Source organism: Erpetoichthys calabaricus, chromosome 1, assembly GCF_900747795.2.
Source record: "Erpetoichthys calabaricus chromosome 1, fErpCal1.3, whole genome shotgun sequence".
Taxonomy (NCBI): Eukaryota; Metazoa; Chordata; class Cladistia; order Polypteriformes; family Polypteridae; genus Erpetoichthys; species Erpetoichthys calabaricus.
In genome coordinates this window covers 73000673-73021791 of record NC_041394.2, presented here as the reverse complement: position 1 = coordinate 73021791, position 21119 = coordinate 73000673, and the positions used below count along the sequence as shown (strand labels likewise).

General features: G+C 36.8%; 1 protein-coding gene across 1 annotated transcript in view; it reads left to right on the top strand.

Moving 5' to 3' along the window:
* ltbp3 (latent transforming growth factor beta binding protein 3) overlaps window positions 1-10505 on the top strand; it is a 236888-nt gene extending 226383 nt beyond the window's left edge. Inside the window, exons 26-29 of the mRNA XM_028802072.2 lie at window positions 2256-2417; window positions 3490-3576; window positions 5907-6038; window positions 10039-10505. Of these exons, the coding sequence (XP_028657905.1) occupies window positions 2256-2417; window positions 3490-3576; window positions 5907-6038; window positions 10039-10190 (533 nt within the window). The 3' untranslated portion in view covers window positions 10191-10505. The remainder of the gene's footprint in view (window positions 1-2255; window positions 2418-3489; window positions 3577-5906; window positions 6039-10038) is intronic.
* Window positions 10506-21119: the final 10614 nt, after the last annotated feature.

The window sequence follows — 21119 nt, the reverse complement described above, 5'->3', positions numbered from 1 at the left end:
TTGTTTTAGTTTTGTTGTATGATAGCATAGGTCATGGGCAGTCGCTTACTGACAGCATTCAACAAGGATTTAAAATTTAAATCCATAGCAAAACACTCATAGTGTAATATCAGATTCTGACAGAAATGGGAATCACAGGGTAGAAGATGCGGAGCAACAAAAAATTAAACTCAAGCAAGTAGTTAAGAAAGATGCTAAAGTAACAATTATATCCATATTCGTTATATGTGTAATGATAATGTGAATGTCCATCACTTGCACTTCATATAATAGCCTCTTCTTTATGCATTTCTTGATTTTTTTAATTGTACACAATGCAAAGAGATAACACTTGTGAAAAGGAACAGACTCGACACATATAAAAAGGTTTGGGGCTGCCACCCGTATAATATTCCTGGCAGCAAAATGGCTTTTCGAATGATACTGAGCTGTTGACAGTACTGAGTCCAAGATTGAACTGACGAGGGTTGGGAAAGACGGCGGCTTTAAGGGATCAGACTGGAAGTGATGTAGGGTAACTGGAAGTGATGTCCTTCTGACATCACTCTGTGCACCGGAACCGGAAGTGACATTCTTCTGGGCGCCAGAGCCGGAAGTGACATTCTTCTGGGCGCCAGAGCCGGAAGTGACATTCTTCTGGGCGCTGGGAGCGGAAGTGTCATCACTGACTCAGATAGGTTTTCCCGCGGCTGGTCTGTAGAGATAACAGGAGAAGGTTTAGTGGACCCCGCCCTTCCCTGGCCTGGCGTGGAATTACCTTTACTTGGTCCACACAACGTCCCCCTATTAGCACGTGTGTGACACACTGTTTACAGTGGTGAATATCAGAAAAATTACTTTACATTATGGGTGTTTTGCTTTACAAAGGAGCGACAAACATTTAACTTATGCAAAAAATATACATTTTATATTTGACCAAATTCATTATTAAAAAATGTCCAAAAATGCAAGTAATCAGACAAGGTTTAAATATGTTTCCTGAGTACTTTATGAAATCAAAATAAAAGCAGAATATTTGCTGTACCATAAAATCTAATCCTTTATATTAGAGAAAGAGCTGGATGATGAATATTAATAATTTATCCTAAATTTATTTGCAGAATGGTGTTGTTTTGCCATTGTGTTAAATTTCAATATGCTTCCTTTGCATAATTTTTTCTGGAAGTTAAGCATATTTTTGTGAAACTATTACAGTTAAGGGATTCTGATGTGCCAAATCACTTCTTTGTTTCTACTTAAAAAAAGTGCAGGGTCAGTTAAAATCTAAAAAACTCCTAACCCTTGCTCTACTGCTAATTGGTGATTTGGAAATGACTGGGGGGCATGATGGTGGTAAATTAAACCAATGTGCAAAGCACAGTATAGAATAATTCAGATACTGTATATTGTCTTTACTGTTAGTCAGTTAGTCATTCTCAGTTCCATGTGTTATCCAATTCTCCAAGTTTCAAAGTGTGCCAGAGCATATCTCCCCAACTTTTGATGCAAGGAAGAGTGCCAATCCATTACAGGTTCCTTCACTATAACTAGAATTTGAAACTGATTCTTCACATTTTCACTTTTCAGATTTGATAAAGCCTTAAATTTGACACCAGAAATATTCACAGGCTTCCTCCAGACAGCATTCAGACTGTGGAACTGTGACACAGTAGCACAAACCAGTGTGCCTCCCAATGGTTCACATTTTTATATTAGAACAAAACTTGACTTCAATTGTGCAGATAGCTGGATATATATAAATGTGGATTCTACATGTGTAAAACCATGTATAACAATTTAATAGTATGTCTTTTATTCCATAACATTATAAAATATTCTGCTGCCTCAAAAACGTGAATCTGCATTGATAGAAATGTGAATGCCAGTTGTGTTATATGTTAAATTTTCTTATCTCTTTCCTTATTTACATTTAACATGATTTAAAAATTACATTCATTCAATTTATTTATTTTTTCTGCAATGATGGCTAAATATCAGGTTTAGTTATAGACCTAGGCATAAGCACATACATGAGAATAAGATGGGAATTTGATGTTTAAATTTTACAAAATTTTATTGGAAGAAAATATAAATTAATTTTTACGAACAAGGTCATGGAAAGATGTATATTTCATCGGAAAGTATCTATTCACACAGCATGGACTCTTAATACTTTTTAGTAACAACTTGTGATGTATGCTTGTTAAAATTTCTCTGAATTATTGTTAGCCTTCATCTAACAATGCTTTCCTGCAATCACTGTAATTCACTTACAGACCGCACAGCTGCCCATCGAGACATATGCTTCCGATATGTGGGAGAAGACCACATGTGCAACACGCCTCGCAACAGTCAGGCTTTAACATACTCAGAATGCTGCTGTCACTATGGCATGGGCTGGGGACCAGAATGCCGCACCTGTCCTCCACGCAACTCAGGTGAGAATATCTGACTAAAGTCTTAAATCTTTCCATCATTTTACATCTTTAAAATTGATTTCTAATTGTTTAAAACTAGCTGCTTTATACAATTGTTAAAAGGTGAATTTGTTAAATAATTTGAAAAGAGAGGTACCAGAAAAAAAAATGAAGAGTTTCCTTCTTAGACAATAGTTTTAAGCATTTTCTTGAAGCATCTGTTCTTGCTTTATTGAATCTACTTTCCTTTCCTTAATACTTTACTATTATTTATAGTGATCATAATGACATGACTTTGTTTTAAGTTATCAATAAATGTTTAAATCCTGAATTATTTCCTTGGTACTTACAGTACTGTATACCATTTCTTAATAGCTGACTTTGATCTGTATAATATTTTTGTTTTGGAGGGGTTTTGCTGGCATTTAACATTTCTATCTTTACTGTATTTTCATTTTCCCTTCTCTTTTAATGTATTGATAACATATGGATCCCCTTATTTAATTATTCTGGGTTTTATCATAATCTCACTACATGGTAATTATTAATTTTGAGGAATTTAAACATGTTTCTCATTGCTATTCAGCTATTCACACTTTCTTCATCCTTTTCACATTATACTTACATTGGTCAACACAAAAAAGTGTAATTCAAAGTGAAAACTAAATTTTAGGGTTCATTATAATGATGAATCATGAAGGAAACAGTTCATTCCTTTAGTTTTCACACTGTTTGCTATGATTTACCTAAATAAGCTGTGTTCCAACCAATTATTTTCAGAAGTCACATAATTAAAGTGCTATTGTGAAAAGGTTGCCTGACCCTGTACCAGCCATTTAGCCTAAAAGAGAGGTCACGGTTAAAGCTAACAAATAGAAGGTCACCACTATCCCAGGAAATTATTGTAGGGCTTGGCTGGAAGTGACAGTATGCCTTTAGTTATCTATCTATCTATCTATCTATCTATCTATCTATCTATCTATCTATCTATCTATCTATCTATCTATCTATCTATCTATCTATCTATCTATCTATCTATCTATCTATCTATCTATCTATTTTTGTTAAGTAATTTTTTCTTGCTTTATTTCAGAAATGTTTAATCGATTATGTGATCTTTACCTGGATACGGATTCTTATGGGGAAACAGAGTCTTTGTCATTTGCAGACTACAATAATGGTAAAACAGTTCTTTTGCTCATGTTTTCTGTGGTGTAATTCAGTACTCTAGTCCAGTTTTTATTATTAATCCCTGTTTGTGTTGACTAATTCTCTTTTGTTCTGTGACTTCATATTCAACCTCTGCATTAAATCTAGGCTACTTGGTTGGCTTCAATGCATAAACTTTTTACCTGGTTTGTCTCTTTGTTTTTTGTAAATAACCTTTAACCAGCAACTAGTTTGCTTTTAACATGCTCATCTGTAACCTAAGCCTTACATTTCTGATTTTGGATAGAGTGTATCCTAATGGCTTTAAAACTCAAGGCTGCTGGTTCGCTCATCTCTGACTCACTGAATAATACTGTTTGTTCCTGAACTTTTTTCCATTCTGTTTTATGGAAGTATTAAAACAATTGTAATAAAAAATTGTGGCAGAAGAATGCAATATAAAATACATTTTTTGCATATTTGAAATAGTGGTAATTAGAATTGCGCAACCATGAAGAGCCATTTCAGACAAAGGTCTCTAAGTATGAAAGTCAAAGATTCAAAAAGTTCTGTTCAGTTAAGTTCATAAAATGAGCACAGGGTTAAATTTTTTTTTTAATTATAGGATAGCATAGAATGGTATGAACAATGGCTCTAATAATAAGTTTATTAGCAGGCACATAAAAATCTGTGTTTTTTTCTGGGTTATGAATAAAGTAATAGCTTAGATCTTGGTTCTTGACATTTTCTGAAAAGTATGATTTTAGCCTGTTCAGGCTTCTGTCACTGCTATTTCAGGACTTTCAGGTTGTCTTGCAGCACCATTATTGTGATGGACAGCTACTGAGTCATATTGGCATGGAAAAGTAGTTCAAAAAAGGTGTTCAAATGAGACAGTCATTATATCTGAGCAAAGTAACAATTGACTTGTTTGGATACATTAATGCAGTACATACTTTCTTATATATTTGTTATATATTTATTATTCAGAACGGCACAGTTCTGAATAAATTGTCTTGCTTTTAAGACCCTAGCTAACAGCTCTAAAAACTCCACCACAGAGTACTCTCTCCGATGTTGTGTGAATTTTGGCAAATTTTACTTTTGATCCATTCCTTTCTGCTCCATTCCTAGTCACTTTCAGTGATCACCCCTTCTTCAACACTATTTTTAAATCTGAAATTTCTCCATCTGCCCAGCACTGTCTTTTAAATGGCGGTCTCCTAATTCCAATGTGGCCCATGACACATCAGTGCTGTTAGGCTGCCTGCCATTACACTATTGTCAAGACTAAAGGGTTTCCATTGCTTATGGTCCTGGCAATGAGACACTTGTTGAATTAATCCAGGACGTTTGTGCATTCAGCAGCAGGTTGAACAGTTCCAGCCAAACCTCCTTACCTCAGGACAACATCTCACACCTTTAATGTTGTTTTTTTTAATTTGATGGTATTTCAGTTAGTCCTTGAAATATGTTGTCCAGTGCTTGATGCTGGTTTAGACCTAGAAATTTTTAGATGTTTCCTGTTCACTGTGAGATTTAGTAATGTCCAAGTGTCCCAGAAAGAGTGAAAATGTACGAGTGTATTCAGTAGTCACTGATGTGTTTGCTCCTATTTTAGTGGACTGTAAGTAGCTCTTGAGCCTGTTGGTGGTCTTGCCAGTGTTGTTAAGGTCACTTATTACTCAATTGAACATAATCTCCTCCTGATAGTGTGACGTCCACTCTTACACTATTTTGTATTCCTACATAGTACACAAAGTCATTGGCCTTTATTGGTTTTAATTGTCTTATTTATTTTCTTCCTCAGTTTGTAATGCTGGTATTACTGATTGCCTTTTAACCAACCATTGTAAGACTAATAAGATTTGTAAAATCCATTGAGTTAGTCATATTGTTTTCTTTATCTTTTTGGCTAAATGTTCCATTTTAGCCCATGGTGTCAATACTGACATGCTTTTTAGCCATACAGAAAATCCAACGTTTTCTATAGCCAACAATTCTGAATCAGATATGAAGTTTAGAAAATGGGTAGGTAGATTGAGCTGTGCTGTTTTTATCTTCTGAGAAATTAATTTTCTGTAATCTTTTTTTCTAGGCATAAATGTGACTATCTCACCTACTGTTTAGAGTGGTGTACTTTAGATTGTTAGCTTATCAAAGCAACATCTGACAGACTAGCCTCTATTTCAATATTCCAGTGTGCATTTCAACAGACATAAGGTGATATTAACCGGTAACAAACATATTATATAAAAAGATAAAGCTATTTTTAATAAATAAATCCTGGTTTATTATATTATACATGTAAAATAGTTGTCTTCAACTTAATTCCCCTTTTCTCTTGTTTTTTCTCATCAGAAGGAGACAGCTCAGAAGAAGATTCTGATGAATGCAACTGTCAACATGGCCAGTGTGTTCGATCCTACTTGGGAATCACCTGTGAATGTTTCACGGGATTTCGACCCGACCATACCCGGACACGTTGCATCGGTATGCTTAACCTTGACAAATCTCTTCATTTTGCTTCTGTAGCATCATTGCTTTAAATTCTAAAGGACAGCCTTCACAGAGCCAGGGTCTTAAATGACATCTATGCTAATGTGCATTTTGCATGTAGTTTTGCAATTAATGGACACCAAGACTGATTTTCTTTATGATCTGAGACAAAATGAATCAGTTTTCTGCTAATGAAAAAATAAGGCAAACTCAGGACTTCAAAATGCAGACAGCCAAGCTACTACATGTAGGTGCTCAAACTAAGGATAAAGCAAATCCACACACAGCACCTACTTCCTCTCCTGAGGATGTGTTCCTTGTACTGTAATTAACTGTAATGATTCTTTCAGGAGATTCTCTAGACCTAACAAATGCTGAGAAAATTCTCTTAATCATGCAGAAATGAGCAAAACCTTGTAATCTCCAAATTCAGACTCCAACAGACTTGATCCTTTCTGATGCACATATTTCTGATTTTTTCTCAGACTTCCAGTAGACCTTTCTGTTTTTGTCTTGTAAGAACTTGTACAACAAAAATAATATTCTAGAGATTAATATTGTGATGCCAAATAACTCATATAAAAGGCTAAGAGCTTTCTGCAATGTTATAGTTTTTTAACAGTTAGTGAACCATTAATAGAAAATTATATCTGCACAGTGATAAAAGGGTTTGTTTGTGGCAGTCTTCCATATCCAAAGTAACACCAAGGAGTTAAGCAGGTAAATGAAAAAGGCACATCTATTAATAAAATAATAAAAACAGAGAGAGATGCAAAAAGTAAACAGCAAAACAAGAACACCTGCTACCTCGCTGGGCCTTCCTAAATATGTCACAAGCCCCTGCTTTATGGGTTCAGTGATTGGTCCTCTTACACACCTACTTCGTACAATCATACATTGCCTTTCTTAGCTTTGTCATGATTTAAGCATTGTGACTTATTTGGATTTTGTCTTGGTTTTATTTTTTACATTTTTGGTTATTTATTAGTATTTAGTTATAATTTTTGTTTATAATTCAATGCAAAGTTTGTGATATTTTGACATGCATCACCATCATTTTTCAATGGTGTGAATTGCCGTGATTGCTTTGTTGTTGGTTACAATGCCCAGTTACCCCAAAATGACCATGGTGCATCCAGTACATGGCATCATCACTGTACCCCTTCTTTAAGATGGCAATGCAGTAACTTCAGTTTTCAAGATTGTGAATTTAAACCCCAATCAATCTGCCGTGTTAATGGTTGTGATTAAGAAAGTACATTAATGACTTTGGACAAGGTTTATTGACAAAGATACCTGGTTAGCATTTTAATGATGGAGTCAAAGTAGTTTAGTTTTCCTGGCTCTTGACCCCTGCTGTGTTTCTGGTATCTATTTCTCTTCCATGTCCTGGTTCAATTTCTTACATAAATTCTTTGGCTAAACTCCCCCTAGATTTCTCTTTCTTTCAGCCCAGATGCCTTTTTACATCCCACTTGTTGAGCCAGCACCCAATCTCTCCTCCAGATTGCAAATTTGTTAAACCCTTGGCTATAAGGCAGCTTTAAACACCAGTCTGGTGTCATGTCCGGTCATCACCATAATCAATTCTAAAGGGTCCAAAGTTTCTGAAATCCTTCTAGCCAATCCTTGAGTGCCTGTATCCACAAGCCCTTAGTTTATTATTAACTCAGTTTGGAATTACTTTTTGTGTTATAATTGATTTCTTTAAAAGTTTATTAATTGGTTGTAATTTGAATTGTTATTTTTTTACTTTTTTCATGATGCCACTTTGATTTCCATTTCTTTGAAAGTTATCAATACTTTGTGGTCTTTGTAATTGGTAATGACAGCTGTTGCTGATCATATTGTTCATCATTAACACTGTGTACTTCATCACGTTCAGACTGTTTAAGAAGGTGGCACATAGCAGAGTCCAAGCTTTTGAATTTAATTAAAAGAAACAAGTAAAAAATCTTGAATATGACAATTTAGTTAGGGAAAGAATGATTAGTTATTGCTATGGCCCTTTTGCAAAGTTATTTCAAATACAAGTTTTTGATATTTGTGGGTTTTTTTGTTGTTAGCATTGTTTACAATCTCTTTGTTTACTCCCTTAAGTAAAATTACTTAAGGACCTTAAGGACCTAAAATCTCCTGGTCTTTGATTTCATTTCAGTTTGTCATTTGGACAGGCTAGAATTTCCACTTTGGTCACAATATAGTTGTCTTTAAAGTGCTTGGCCTCCATGGCAGTTTCACATCAGCTTCCTGTGTTAACAGAGACAGCATCATTCCATACAATCCCTTCTGGTACAGTGTCTCTTTTAGCAGCCTGGAGGATGTGCCACTAAGACATGTTATTACTTTGAGTTGTTTTCATGGGTTTAGCCTGCCCAACACCTCAAATTTCGTAAGTCGTACATGAATGACAGATCCAAAAAAAAAGTGGGGGGAGTGGGATTGGTTCCAGACCAGGTACTTGTATATCAAAATGAAGAGTGGGGGAGGGATCCCTTATGGGGTTCATATGAGTGAAACATGGATGTCATATCAAAGAGCTGGGAGGGCATCTCAAAGACTGGTGTTGGACATGAGAGATTGGGGGTATAAGCTCCTAAAGCCCTGCCATAATGATGCCACTGGTACCACCTCTTGCTTTCCCTCTCCAGCCTCACTCTCTCTCTATTCGGGCAGATGGTGGGTCGTCCTTGTTATATGCACTTCACCTGTCCTGAGGTAACAACATCCTTCTACCTAAGTCATGTTTTTCACTCATGTTGGTATCAGTGCTAAATGCATTTCAGGGGCACCTAGCATGCTAACCACTTCAGTCATCCCACATTGGCATACACAAGGCATTTTCCTGTTTGCTGAAAATTGCTCTTTCTTGGGACATACTTACCCTGTCTAACCTTGTTAATACAGTTACTGTTTCTTTAATCATGTACTCTTATAAAATCTTTATGAAATTAGTAGAAAATGTGTTTAAAGTTTGGTAGGTATTTCTACATCACAATTTCAGAAACCATGCACTGCCTATACTGAGTTGGCATGTTCTGCTGTCTTACATTGTGCCTAAGTACAGTGGAACCTCGGTTCACGACCATAATTCGTTCCAAAAATCCGGTCGTAAACCGATTTAGTCGTGAACCGAAGCAATTTCCCCCATAGGATTGTATGTAAATACAATTAATCCGTTCCAGACCATACGAACTGTATGTATATATATATTTATAAGTTTTAAGCACAAATATAGTTAATTAAACCATAGAATGCACAGCATAATAGTAAACTAAATGTAAAAACATTGAATAACACTGAGAAAACCTTGAACAACAGAGACAACTAACACTGCAATAGTTTGTACTATAGTGCTACCAACCGCTGGCTAAAAACACTTTTTTTTAATGAGTTTTAAGCACAGGGAAAAAAATTAACATTAGAAAAAATCCGTAATTTAATAAACCACCAAGAAAAGTAACATTGCAACAATGCAAGCTACGAACCGATCGCTGTAAACAGAAGTGAAAACAAAATCAAGCCCAGTGCATTCTTTAACTACCTTCCTATCTTATGCGTCCAGCCCCCTCTCTCTCACACTGCCTGTGTGTGCGTGTCTGTCTCTCTCTCCCGCTGCCTGTGTGTGTGTGTGTGTGTGTCGCGCTCTCTCTCTCTTGCTCGCTGCACAGGGAGAGACTGAACATGTACAAACCGAAAGGGAACCTGGCTTGTTCGTGTACCGAGTGTGTGGTTGTGAACCGAGATAAAAGTTTGGCGAACTTTTTGGTTGTCAACCGATTTGTACGTGTACCGAGACGTTTGTGAACCAAGGTTCCACTGTACTCCAGTTTTGATGTGTATGTATATCCCTGGAAGCCAGTAACAGATAAAATAGGTTAAAAATGGATGGATACATGTACAAATGTGGTGGTTACAATTTTAATGTTTTGTAAAATTGACAGATTATTAAAATTATACTGATAAAAATTTTAACTTTTTCTTTTTTATTTAGATATCGATGAGTGTGCAGAACAGAGCCAAAGAGCATCCTTATGTAAAAATGCTCATTGCATAAACACCATTGGTTCCTACAAGTGCCTCTGCAAACCTGGTTATGTCAAATTACGATGGCCACCTGTATGCAGTCGCTCCAGGACACAGTAGTCATCCTCAGCACAGACGTTTAACTAATATGCTTCCCTTTTCTGACAACCCATGAACAAAGGCAACATTAAAAAATCTGCTCTCTATACTTTGGCTACCAGTAAGCATACAACATCACCAGTAAAAGTATTGAAAAATAAGGGTTGTATAGGATGAACTGCAAAGATAATACAATCAGACCATATGTTACATATATATTTTTTGTAAAAAAAGAAAAAGGAAAAAGACACAAAAGGGCATTTTGATTGTTTAACTGTATTTGTTTTTTATTTGCACTTTTATTCTTTTTTGCAATTAAATTATGTTGAGTTAGAATGCTGCATTGTCTAGTATTCTTTATGTGACTGTGTCTATTTCTTTGTGGCCTTAACAGTTCATATTTTTGTCTGCAACCTTGTCTACTCTTCCTCCAAGACTTCAATCTGTAAATTCTGCCCTGAAGTATACAAAGAATGCGCTAGTTGTGTTGTGCCATTGCTCTGTACATACCTGTAAATACTATCACCCTGTTTGCATAACACTGAGATATTGTTAAGGGATTAGTCCTCTTTTAAGTAATAGAGTGGCTGTTTTTCTTATAAGCTTGTGATGTAAATACTGTAACATCCTGAGAGAGATACATTTATCAGGTGGCTGCACACTGCAAAATGAGGCAGGGCTACCTGGAGAAACCGACCAGAAAATCAGCTTCTGAGAGCAAGGAAGAGAGGTTTGCAGACAGAGCACTTAAAAGAAGTCCTTTCAGAAGACCAGGGATCTACTGCTAAAGTCCAGCTGGGTGCATGGCCACCAGAGAGCTTCACGTATCCCTAAAAGAAGTATTCTAATTGGGTATCCCAATATATTTACAATGTCTGTCTCCAGAGTTTGTTTTATTTATTTCTATCATTTTTCAATATGGTGTATAGTATTGCAAAGAATTATTTCATCCACGTGTTGCAAAAAGAAAACCAGAAATGTTTAAAGTGATTTTTAATGTAGAGTATCAATATTGGTGTTATAACAGACAAGATTGTGTAATAAAATAAAATAAAGTATCTATGCGCAGGAGTGTGAGGAGATTCTTCTAAATAAAGAGAAAGCACACTTGTGGCATGCTAACTATAACTAAAGTGTAAATCTCTTTGGCACATATGAAAAAAGTGTCAACTATATCAAATAAAACATGGCAAATGAAATAATTTTTAACAAATAATTTCACACATTTTGTTAAGAATTTTTTAGTTCCTGACCAGGTGAATATCCAAATTAAAAGAATTTTGGAATTTAAAAACAGTGATCGGTAAAATTAAAAAATACCACAAACATTAATGCTTTAAAAACTTGTTTATAACTACATTTTACCTGACTAGCAATTTTCCACCAAGTCCTTTGTAAAAATTGCACAACTGATAACAAAAAACACAGTGGATTGAACAAGTACTGCAAAGTCAAAAGGGAAGGCATAAAAACTAAAGCAAATTACTCTCCTCCCTATTTGTAACTAATTACACTTATGACTCTTGATAATTCAAACACATGCTTATTATTTGGATTTAAATTAACTTTAACATAAATTGACTTTAACTATATTTAATTAAGTTTTGTTCTTACTTTTCCTCAGTTATTTTTAAAATCAATAACACTGCACAACAATTTTTTTGAAAAGTCTTGCTTCCTGAAAAGATTTTGCTGATTGTGACAGGTACCTAATGGGTATACACAAATATAGTTTTGGTTTTACTGCATCGCGTAGAAACTCTGAGAAATAGACATTTATATGTTTACTGACAATAACATATTTAGTCACGTTTATGTTTCAAATAAGCTATTAAATTCAACAGAATTAAAAGTGTTTTGCTCCTGTTTTTCTTTTGTATTCAATGTCTGGTGCATCACGTTGCAGTGTCCAACAGTAGTCAGCAAGCAATGATAGATGCCAGTTGCCCTGGTATCGTTTCTCCATCGTAGCAATGTCCAGGTGAAACCTTTCACCATGTTCGTCACTGACAGCACCGAGATTTGCAGGGAAGAAGTCCAAGTGTGAGTGGAGGAAATGAATCTTGAGTGACATGTTGCACTTCATTGTCTTGTATGCTTTGAGAAGTTTGTCTACCAGCTGAATGTAGTTTGGGGCTCTGTAATTGCCCAGAAAATTGTCAACAACATCTTTGAAGGCTTTCCAGGCAATTTTTTCCGGCCCAACTAACAGATCTTCAAACTGCTTAATAATAATTAACAATTATTTGCATTTATATAGCGCTTTTCTCACTACTCAAAGCACTTAGCAATTGCAAGTTAAGGGCCTTGCTCAAGGGCCCAACAGAGCAGAGTCCCTTTTGGCATTTTACGGGATTCGAACCGGCAACCTTCTGATTGCCAGTGCAGATCCCTAGCTTCAGAGCCACCACTCCGCCTGTCACTCATAACATCCCTGATCTGGGGGCCAACAAAAATGCTCTCTTTGATCTTGTCGTCAGTTATTCTTGGGAACATCTGTCTTAAATAATGAAAAGCTTTGCCTTCCTTGTTCAGTGCTTTCACGAAATTGTTCATGAGTCCCAGTTTTATGTGAAGAGGAGGCAAAAATATGTTTGCAGGATCGACAAGCCTGTCCTGGAACTAACATTTTACGGAGTGGCCAGTTCTGTCGAGAATAGTGCGAGTCTTTGGCACGGCTGTTCCATTCACAGATGAAACAACAGTACTTTGTATAGCCGAGCTGCAATCCTAGTAACAGAGCAAAGACTTTAAGATCTCCACAGATATTCCAGTTGTACCTGCTATGCTGGATGTGCTTCAGCAACAGTTCCATATTCTCATACGTTTCTTTTATGTGTGCTGCAAACCCAACAGGTACTGAAGGATAAACATTGCCATTGTGTAGCAGAACAGCTTTCAGGCTTAACATTGATGAATCAATGAAGAGACGTCACTCTTCCGGGTCGTGATCACAACCCAAGGCCAAGAACAATCCTTCAATGTCACAACAGAAACAGAGACTGTCGACTTGTGCAAAAATTTTGGCTATATCATGATGTCGGCCTCGCAACACAGAAATTTTCATACCTGGTGACAGCAAACACCATTCCTGCAGTCTCGAACCCACTAGCTCGGCTTTTGCTTTTGACAGACCCAAATCTCTGACCAAATCGTTCAATTCGGACTGTGTTATCAGATGTGGATCGCCTGATGAGCACAGTTCAAAATCCGCGTCAATGTCACTGTCAGTACCCTGCACTGCAGTTTCTTCATCTGGTTCGTCTAAGGTCCAATCCTCTGGTGGTTTCAGAATTGGAAGTCTGTCGTCATGTGGCACGGGTCTGATTGCTGAAGGCAGATTAGGATATTCAATTGACTTCTTGTTTTTGGCAGAGAAACCAGACACATTAGTCAAACAGAAGTAACAGTCCGTCACATGGTCTTTCTGTTCTCACCATATCATCGGAACAGCAAACAGCATCGTCTTTCGAGTGTCACTGAGCCAGGCTTTCAGACTGACAGCACATGTCACACAGCAAATGTGAGGCGCCCATTCCTTGTCTTGATCACCAATTTTGCAGCCGAAATACAGATGATAAGCTTTCTTCACAACAGCAGTCATCCAACGTCTTTGAGGTGCAAGTGTATATTCGCCACAGATATAGCAGAATGTATCACGGCTGTTACGACATTTGTCAGAGGGGGACATTTTTTGTAAAGTGAGTGGTTCCATTAGGCACCCATTGTTGGGACTGGAGTGAGAAGTTAAAAGGTAAATTTCCTGGGTAATCTCGTTACTGATTATTGTCATGGCTGTCTGCAGGATGTAGGTATTTGCTGTCTTGCAAAGGAGTCACCTCTTTGAAGCTTTGGCTGGTTGAGTATACAAACAATACAAAGCTGTGATGACAGAACTACTGCTCCTTCCTTGGAAAATGTTTGTATTATTCTGACTTGGAAATTAACATGTTTGACAATATTGGTTTCTAATCAGCAGATTTGTACTCATTAATGGTTGGTAACAATACATTTTGTTAACTTGTGTTTTCATTAATTGTTAAACCCAGGAAATGTAGATGTGCCATTGTTTAAATCGATTGTCCAGGCATGACAACGGCAGGGACTGAAGGAGATTTAAACTTCTGGGCAGGAGAAGGCAGAGGAGGGACGGTCCACTGAGAACGCTGCCAAGATACTTGCAGATAGTACAGGGGCTCGCTGGCAGACTGGGGTACAGGGCGGTGCGACGTGAGGCACACGGACAGCAATACTTACCCCGACGGTGGAAGAGACAGCTCCACAAGAAGATGGTTGTGGGTCCATCGAGAGAGGGAAGCTGCATGAAAGCACTGAGCAAAGCTGGTGGACGAGAAGTGAGGCGTGCCTAGGTCACAGCAACACAAGGAGCCCAGAGTGAAAAAAGAACGTCGAGGAGACACTGACAGGGATTCCACGATTTTGACAAAACTTCTGTTGGGAAACGAGTGTCCAGTGAACAGGGTGCATCGGTGGACAGTTGGACGATTAATGGTTGTATCCTCCAATTCTTGTTTTTAATAGACTTTTAGAGTGTGGACTGTGTGTTTTCCTTTTAAAAAAAGAAACTCGTTCCAGATATTTTTAGATTTTGTTATGATCGTTGATCATTTTAATGCACTTTTTATTGTCTTGTGTAATAGAAGTTAGTGTTGCTTTTCCTGAAATTACTGTTGTGTCTTTCATTGAGTGTTTACTCACCACCCAATTTAAACAAACCTGTGTGCTATTATCGGTAAATTTCAAGAGTTCCCAGTCTCTTAATAAAACTGGGTGGCGTACTCAGATATTTTAATGGTGTCCAAGTTAGATTATCTGTAAGTGTGACCAGGCACCTGTCACACATTGATGAGACATATCGCCCGACACCAAAACGTCTATAGCATCAAGCTTACTTACTATTATATTGCTACAGATACTATACTTTATTATACTGATACTATACATACACACTGACTATCTATAATAACCAAATGAGCAGGATCGGTGTATGCAAGCCACCTTTATAGCATGCTAAGACAGCGTCAAGCTCGTTCAAATCTGCCCAGGCATGCCCAGGATGTCAGCTTCCACAGAACAGCTTCCAATCTGGCCTGATTCCATGCCTGGACATGCCGAGGATGCACAAACTGTTGTTGATAAGTCACTTATGTGAGCAAAAATGTTTGGATACAAATATAAGAAAAAATCATGACAAAACTGAAGATTTCTCTGAAACGGTACGTGATGGGTAAATTTTGATGTGATATTCGTGATCAGCACCCAAAAATTTATAATCTCCAACAGTGTTCAAGAAGCAAAAACTTTGTTGTGCAGTGTAATTGCTTACACAATTATTTGTTACATTTTAGTTAGTACTAGCAAAATACCCGCGCTTCGCAGCGGAGAAGTAGTGTGTTAAAGAGGTTATGAAAAAGAAAAGGAAACACTTTAAAAATAACGTAACATGATTGTCAATGTAATTGTGTTGTCATTGATATGAGTGTTGCTGTCTTATATATATATAATATATACACACACACAAACACACACACACATAAACATATATATACATATACATATATACATATATATACATATCTACATATACACATATCTACATATATATATATATATATATATACATATACACATCCACATATATATACACATATATATATATATATACACATATCAACATATATATACACATACATATACACACATACATACACACACACATATACACACATACATACACACACACATATACATATACACATATACACATACACATACATATATATATACACACATACATACATACACACACATATATATATATATAAATATATATATGTATATATTTACATATCTACATATATATACATATATATATATATGTACATATCTACATATATCTAGACATACATATATACATACATACATTGATATATATATATACATATATATCAAAATACCCGCGCTTCGCAGCGGTGAAGTACTGCTTTAAAATTTTTATTAAGAAGAAAAGTAAACCTTTTTAAACTGAGGGAAAATTAATAAATAATTATTTGTTAAGGATCTCTTTGTATACCACGTTGTCAGTTCGCCCCTCCGGTTGTAATATGACCAAGCTGTGTGCTGACCTTACTCTTGAGCATGCAACGAACAGTTGGCCATGTGAAAAGCAGTCCTGCCTGAAGTCAATGCCAACATTTTGTAGGGTCTGTCCCTGAGACTTATTAATTGTCATTGCGAAGCAGAGCCTTAGTGGAAATTGGAGGCGTTTGAATTGAAATGGGAGATCAGAGGGTATAACGGGGATGCGAGGAATAATAACTCTCTCCCCTGAGCCACCGCCAGTAAAAATAGTTGCCTCAATGAGGTTCTTTTGCAGACACGTGACCTGAAGTCTCGTGCCGTCACAAAGTTTCAGTGGCTGTACGCAAATCCACAATTGGTTTCATATTGTTTTCATACCTCATCAATTGTGTAATGTGTTTTTTGAACAGGTTTGATTCATCGAAGTGATCACTCCTGCTGCGTTCAGTCACTTCACGTGAGCCGCTCTCTTGTGTGATGTTGCGATGTCCACGGGTTTATTTAATGTTAGCTAAGACCCGGCAGTTAAAAGTTTCTCGCTACAGCAATTTTAACTCTGTTACACAGTGATCCAAACTGTCGTTTATACCTCGTGTCTTCTCATTAAACTTGTATCTCGCGAATATGGCATTGCAAACGGCAGCGGGTCAGTTCACGTGCTTACGTGGGAGGCGTGATGACGCGATATATTTTGATATATATCAAAATACCTGCGCTTCGCAGCGGCGAAGTACTGCTTTAAAATTTTTATTAAGAAGAAAAGTAAACCTTTTTAAACTGAGGGAAAATGAATCAATAATTATTTGTTAAGGATCTCTTTGTATACCACGTTGTCAGTTCGCCCCTCCGGTTGTAATATGACCAAGCTGTGTGCTGACCTTACTGTTGAGCATGCAACGTACAGTTGGCCATGTGAAAAGCAGTCCTGCCTGAAATCAATGCCAACCTTTTGTAGGGTCTGTCCATGAGACTTATTAATTGTCATTGCGAAGCAGAGCCTTAGTGGAAATTGGAGGCGTTTGAATTGAAATGGGAGATCAGAGGGTATAACGGGGATGCGAGGAATAATAACTCTCTCCCCTGAGCCACCGCCAGTAAAAATAGTTGCCTCAATGAGGTTCTTTTGCAGACACGTGACCTGAAGTCTCGTGCCGTCACAAAGTTTCAGTGGCTGTACACAAATCCACAATCGGTTTCATATTGTTTTCATACCTTATCAATTGTGTAATGTGTTTTTTGAACAGGTTTGATTCATCGAAGTCATCACTCCTGCTGCGTTCAGTCACTTCACGTGAGCCGCTCTCTTGTGTGATGTTGCGATGTCCACGGGTTTATTTAATGTTAGCTAAGACCCGGCAGTTAAAAGTTTCTCGCTACAGCAATTTTAACTCTGTTACACAGTGATCCAAACTGTCGTTTATACCTCGTGTCTTCTCATTAAACTTGTATCTCGCGAATATGGCATTGCAAACGGCAGCGGGTCAGTTCACGTGCTTACGTGGGAGGCGTGATGACGCAATATATTTTGATATATATCAAAATACCCGCGCTTCGCAGCGGCGAAGTACTGCTTTAAAAATTTTATTAAGAAGAAAAGTAAACCATTTTAAACTGAGGGAAAATGAATCAATAATTATTTGTTAAGGATCTCTTTGTATACCACGTTGTCAGTTCGCCCCTCCGGTTGTAATATGACCAAGCTGTGTGCTGAGCTTACTGTTGAGCATGAAATCTAACATGGTTTGTGCCCTTCAGAATGAAAACAGTTTGCATTTACCTTTTAAATAAAAGGCGAGCTTTTAAGCCTGAGAAATCACTCCATAAATGCACACGTTTAATTGCATGTGTTAATATGTATGCTTACACAGTATTAAAATACACTCAACAATTAATTACCTTTGTTCCCGCGTTTGATAAAAGGCGAGCTTTTAAGCCTGAGAAATCACCCCGTAAATGCACACGTTTAATTGCACATGTGTTAATATGTATGCTTACACAGTATTAAAATACACTCAACAATTAATTACCTTTGTTCCCGCGTTTGATAAAAGGCGAGCTTTTAAGCCTGAGAAATCACCCCGTAAATGCACACGTTTAATTGCACATGTGTTAATATGTATGCTTACACAGTATTAAAATACACTCAACAATTAACGTCATTTACCTTCGTTCCCGCGTTTGACTCGTGCTGTAAATCTCTTCCTTGTTTTCAGTTCACGTGATTACGTAGGAGGCGTGATGATGCGATACGTGACTCCGCCTCCTCAATTTGAGTATATGGACAAAAAACAGGTTCCAGTTATGACCATTACGCGTAGAATTTCGAAATGAAACCTGCCTAACTTTTGTAAGTAAACTGTAAGGAATGAGCCTGCCAAATTTCAGCCTTCTACCTACACGGGAAGTTGGAGAATTAGTGATGAGTGAGTGAGTGAGTGAGTGAGTGAGTGAGTCAGTCAGTCAGTCAGTCAGTCAGTCAGTCAGTCAGTCAGTCAGTCAGTCAGTCAGTCAGTCAGTCAGTCAGTGAGGGCTTTGCCTTTTATTAGTATAGATAAAGTCTCAAATTTTCAGGATATTTTGGTCTTCATGATTTATGTTGTATTTTTTGCTTTAACTGTGTTATGATCTAGTAGTTTTTCTTTTTGGTGTTTCTAGAGTTCTGTGCATGTATTTCAGAATGTTTCTGTACAAGAAATTGATTTTTCATATTAATTTTTCCTTAACGGTTTCAAGAAGAGGTTAATTTTTATGGTTACATTTTGATGGCATTTTGCATTATTACTGATACCTCCATTTTTTGCATGTTAGAATTGATGGCTGCCTCGGTAACCCTCTTTAAAATGTTCTACAAGTGTGTGGTATGTGGTGTCACAGGGGCGACTGTATAAAGATTGACTCACATATTCCCTAATTATCTAAGACTGGACAAACATTGTGGGCCAGTTGCCCGAGATAGTAGAATACTAGTTGTGGATCAAGACCAGACTACATAGTACAGTACTAAGAGAAGATGATCCTAAGGTCTAAGTGCTGTTGCAGTGAACAGTGGAACATGGTCAACACCAAATTTAACTCATCTGCAGCAGGTCTTGTTTTGGTTTTGTGTTTTTCCCTAGGATGCTCAGCTAGTCGTCTGATTGCTCCTTAATGGCGGCACACTGGCAATTAATGGCTCGCCCCATCTCAATTAATGATGTTCTGCTACACATTCCCTTCGATCTAAAGGGAGAGGACAAGGGGAAAAAATATGCCCTTATATAAACTTATTACAAAATAATTACAGTCGTTAAGCTACATTAGACTGGAATGAACATCACTGTCATTGTTGTAAGTGTTATTCTCTTTGAGCATATGAAAAGGCTTTGAAATTAATCACTACATGGAAATTAAAGATGAAGGTAAACACTAGCAGAATCATATCTAAAGCATATCTCTTTGTAATTCCTGGGGTCATCACATATACAAGGAAATGTAATACCGGCATTTTTCTGTTTCTGTTTTTACCCTATGCTTTACCACACAACCACAACACATGTGGTTACATATATATTATATTGTCACACCTCTAATATATGAATGACTGCTGACGTAAATCTCTGAGGGAGACCAACGACTCATTTTATTTTTACATGTGATGCTCATAAAGTGTATAAACACTACAGCATCTTACAGTAACTCATTTCCCAATGTAGATAATACACAAGTTTTGATATTTTTGTCATTCATTACACACTCAGAATTTCCTGAAAACCAAATTAATCCAACACTCACCAAAGTAAATAAAATATCTAGTCATTGGCTGAACAATATTCATAAAGAATGCCTCATCACAGTGCAAACTTCAAAGCAGAGCACAAGCTCTATATAATACATGTTGTGACAGATCTCATATCAGATATGGAGGACGTCACACAAAGGAATGCCGCATGTAAGAAACTGGGCGAATTTTTCAATGCACACTTTCTGAATTGACAGCTGAGCAATTTCTTAATAATGGACACTGACTCTGTGTCCATTTAGTGAAGGCTAATTGCAAAATGTATGTTGATTGTATTTTCTTATTTTTTTTATTTAAGCACTATAATTTTTTTCATGCATTGCTTGTCTTTTTTCTGTTTAATTGAGTTAAATATATTTAATTAAGTATCGCACCATAGTCCAGTATAAGTATGAATGTAAAATATAGTGTACAACTTTATTTAATGACATATTCATGTTTTTCATGTCTGTGACAGACTGATGTGTGTGGAATTCATTTTGCAAAATTACCTACTGTACTAAGTCTATTAAACTTGTTCACAATGTGGTCTAAGTTAGTACCTGTCTTTGTTCCCCTTCTCTGGCTCCAAAAAGCACACTACAACTGCACTTATTCTTAGTCTGCAACTCTGGTGAACATTGTAGAAGTGCTAAACCTGAAAGATAATTGTTACTGTAAATACATACCAAGACCAGATCAATCACAGGATCATCCCCAGTGTGGCTTAGTAATTCTTCTTTACACCTTATTTTTGGTACAACTAAACCTTTTTTCACGTTTAAGAATTAGATTTTTTTGGTTAAGAACTTGGCATTTGTAAGGTATAGACTATTTGGTTACTTAAACTCGATTTCTGACCATGTTCACCTCCCTATCCTCATTCATAAAAGACTTTCTTGTTATACTACACTATTTTTCCTCATATTTTCTAGTTACTGTACTTCTAATTAATAAAGGTTTAGAGAAATTTAGTTCTGTTGTGCAATAAGGAAATCAATGACAATATGAACAAGAGCTGTATCAGTGCTGTAGTGAATGTGTAAGCACACAATTGCCATTTATAGGACAAGTACACTGAATAGAAGCAA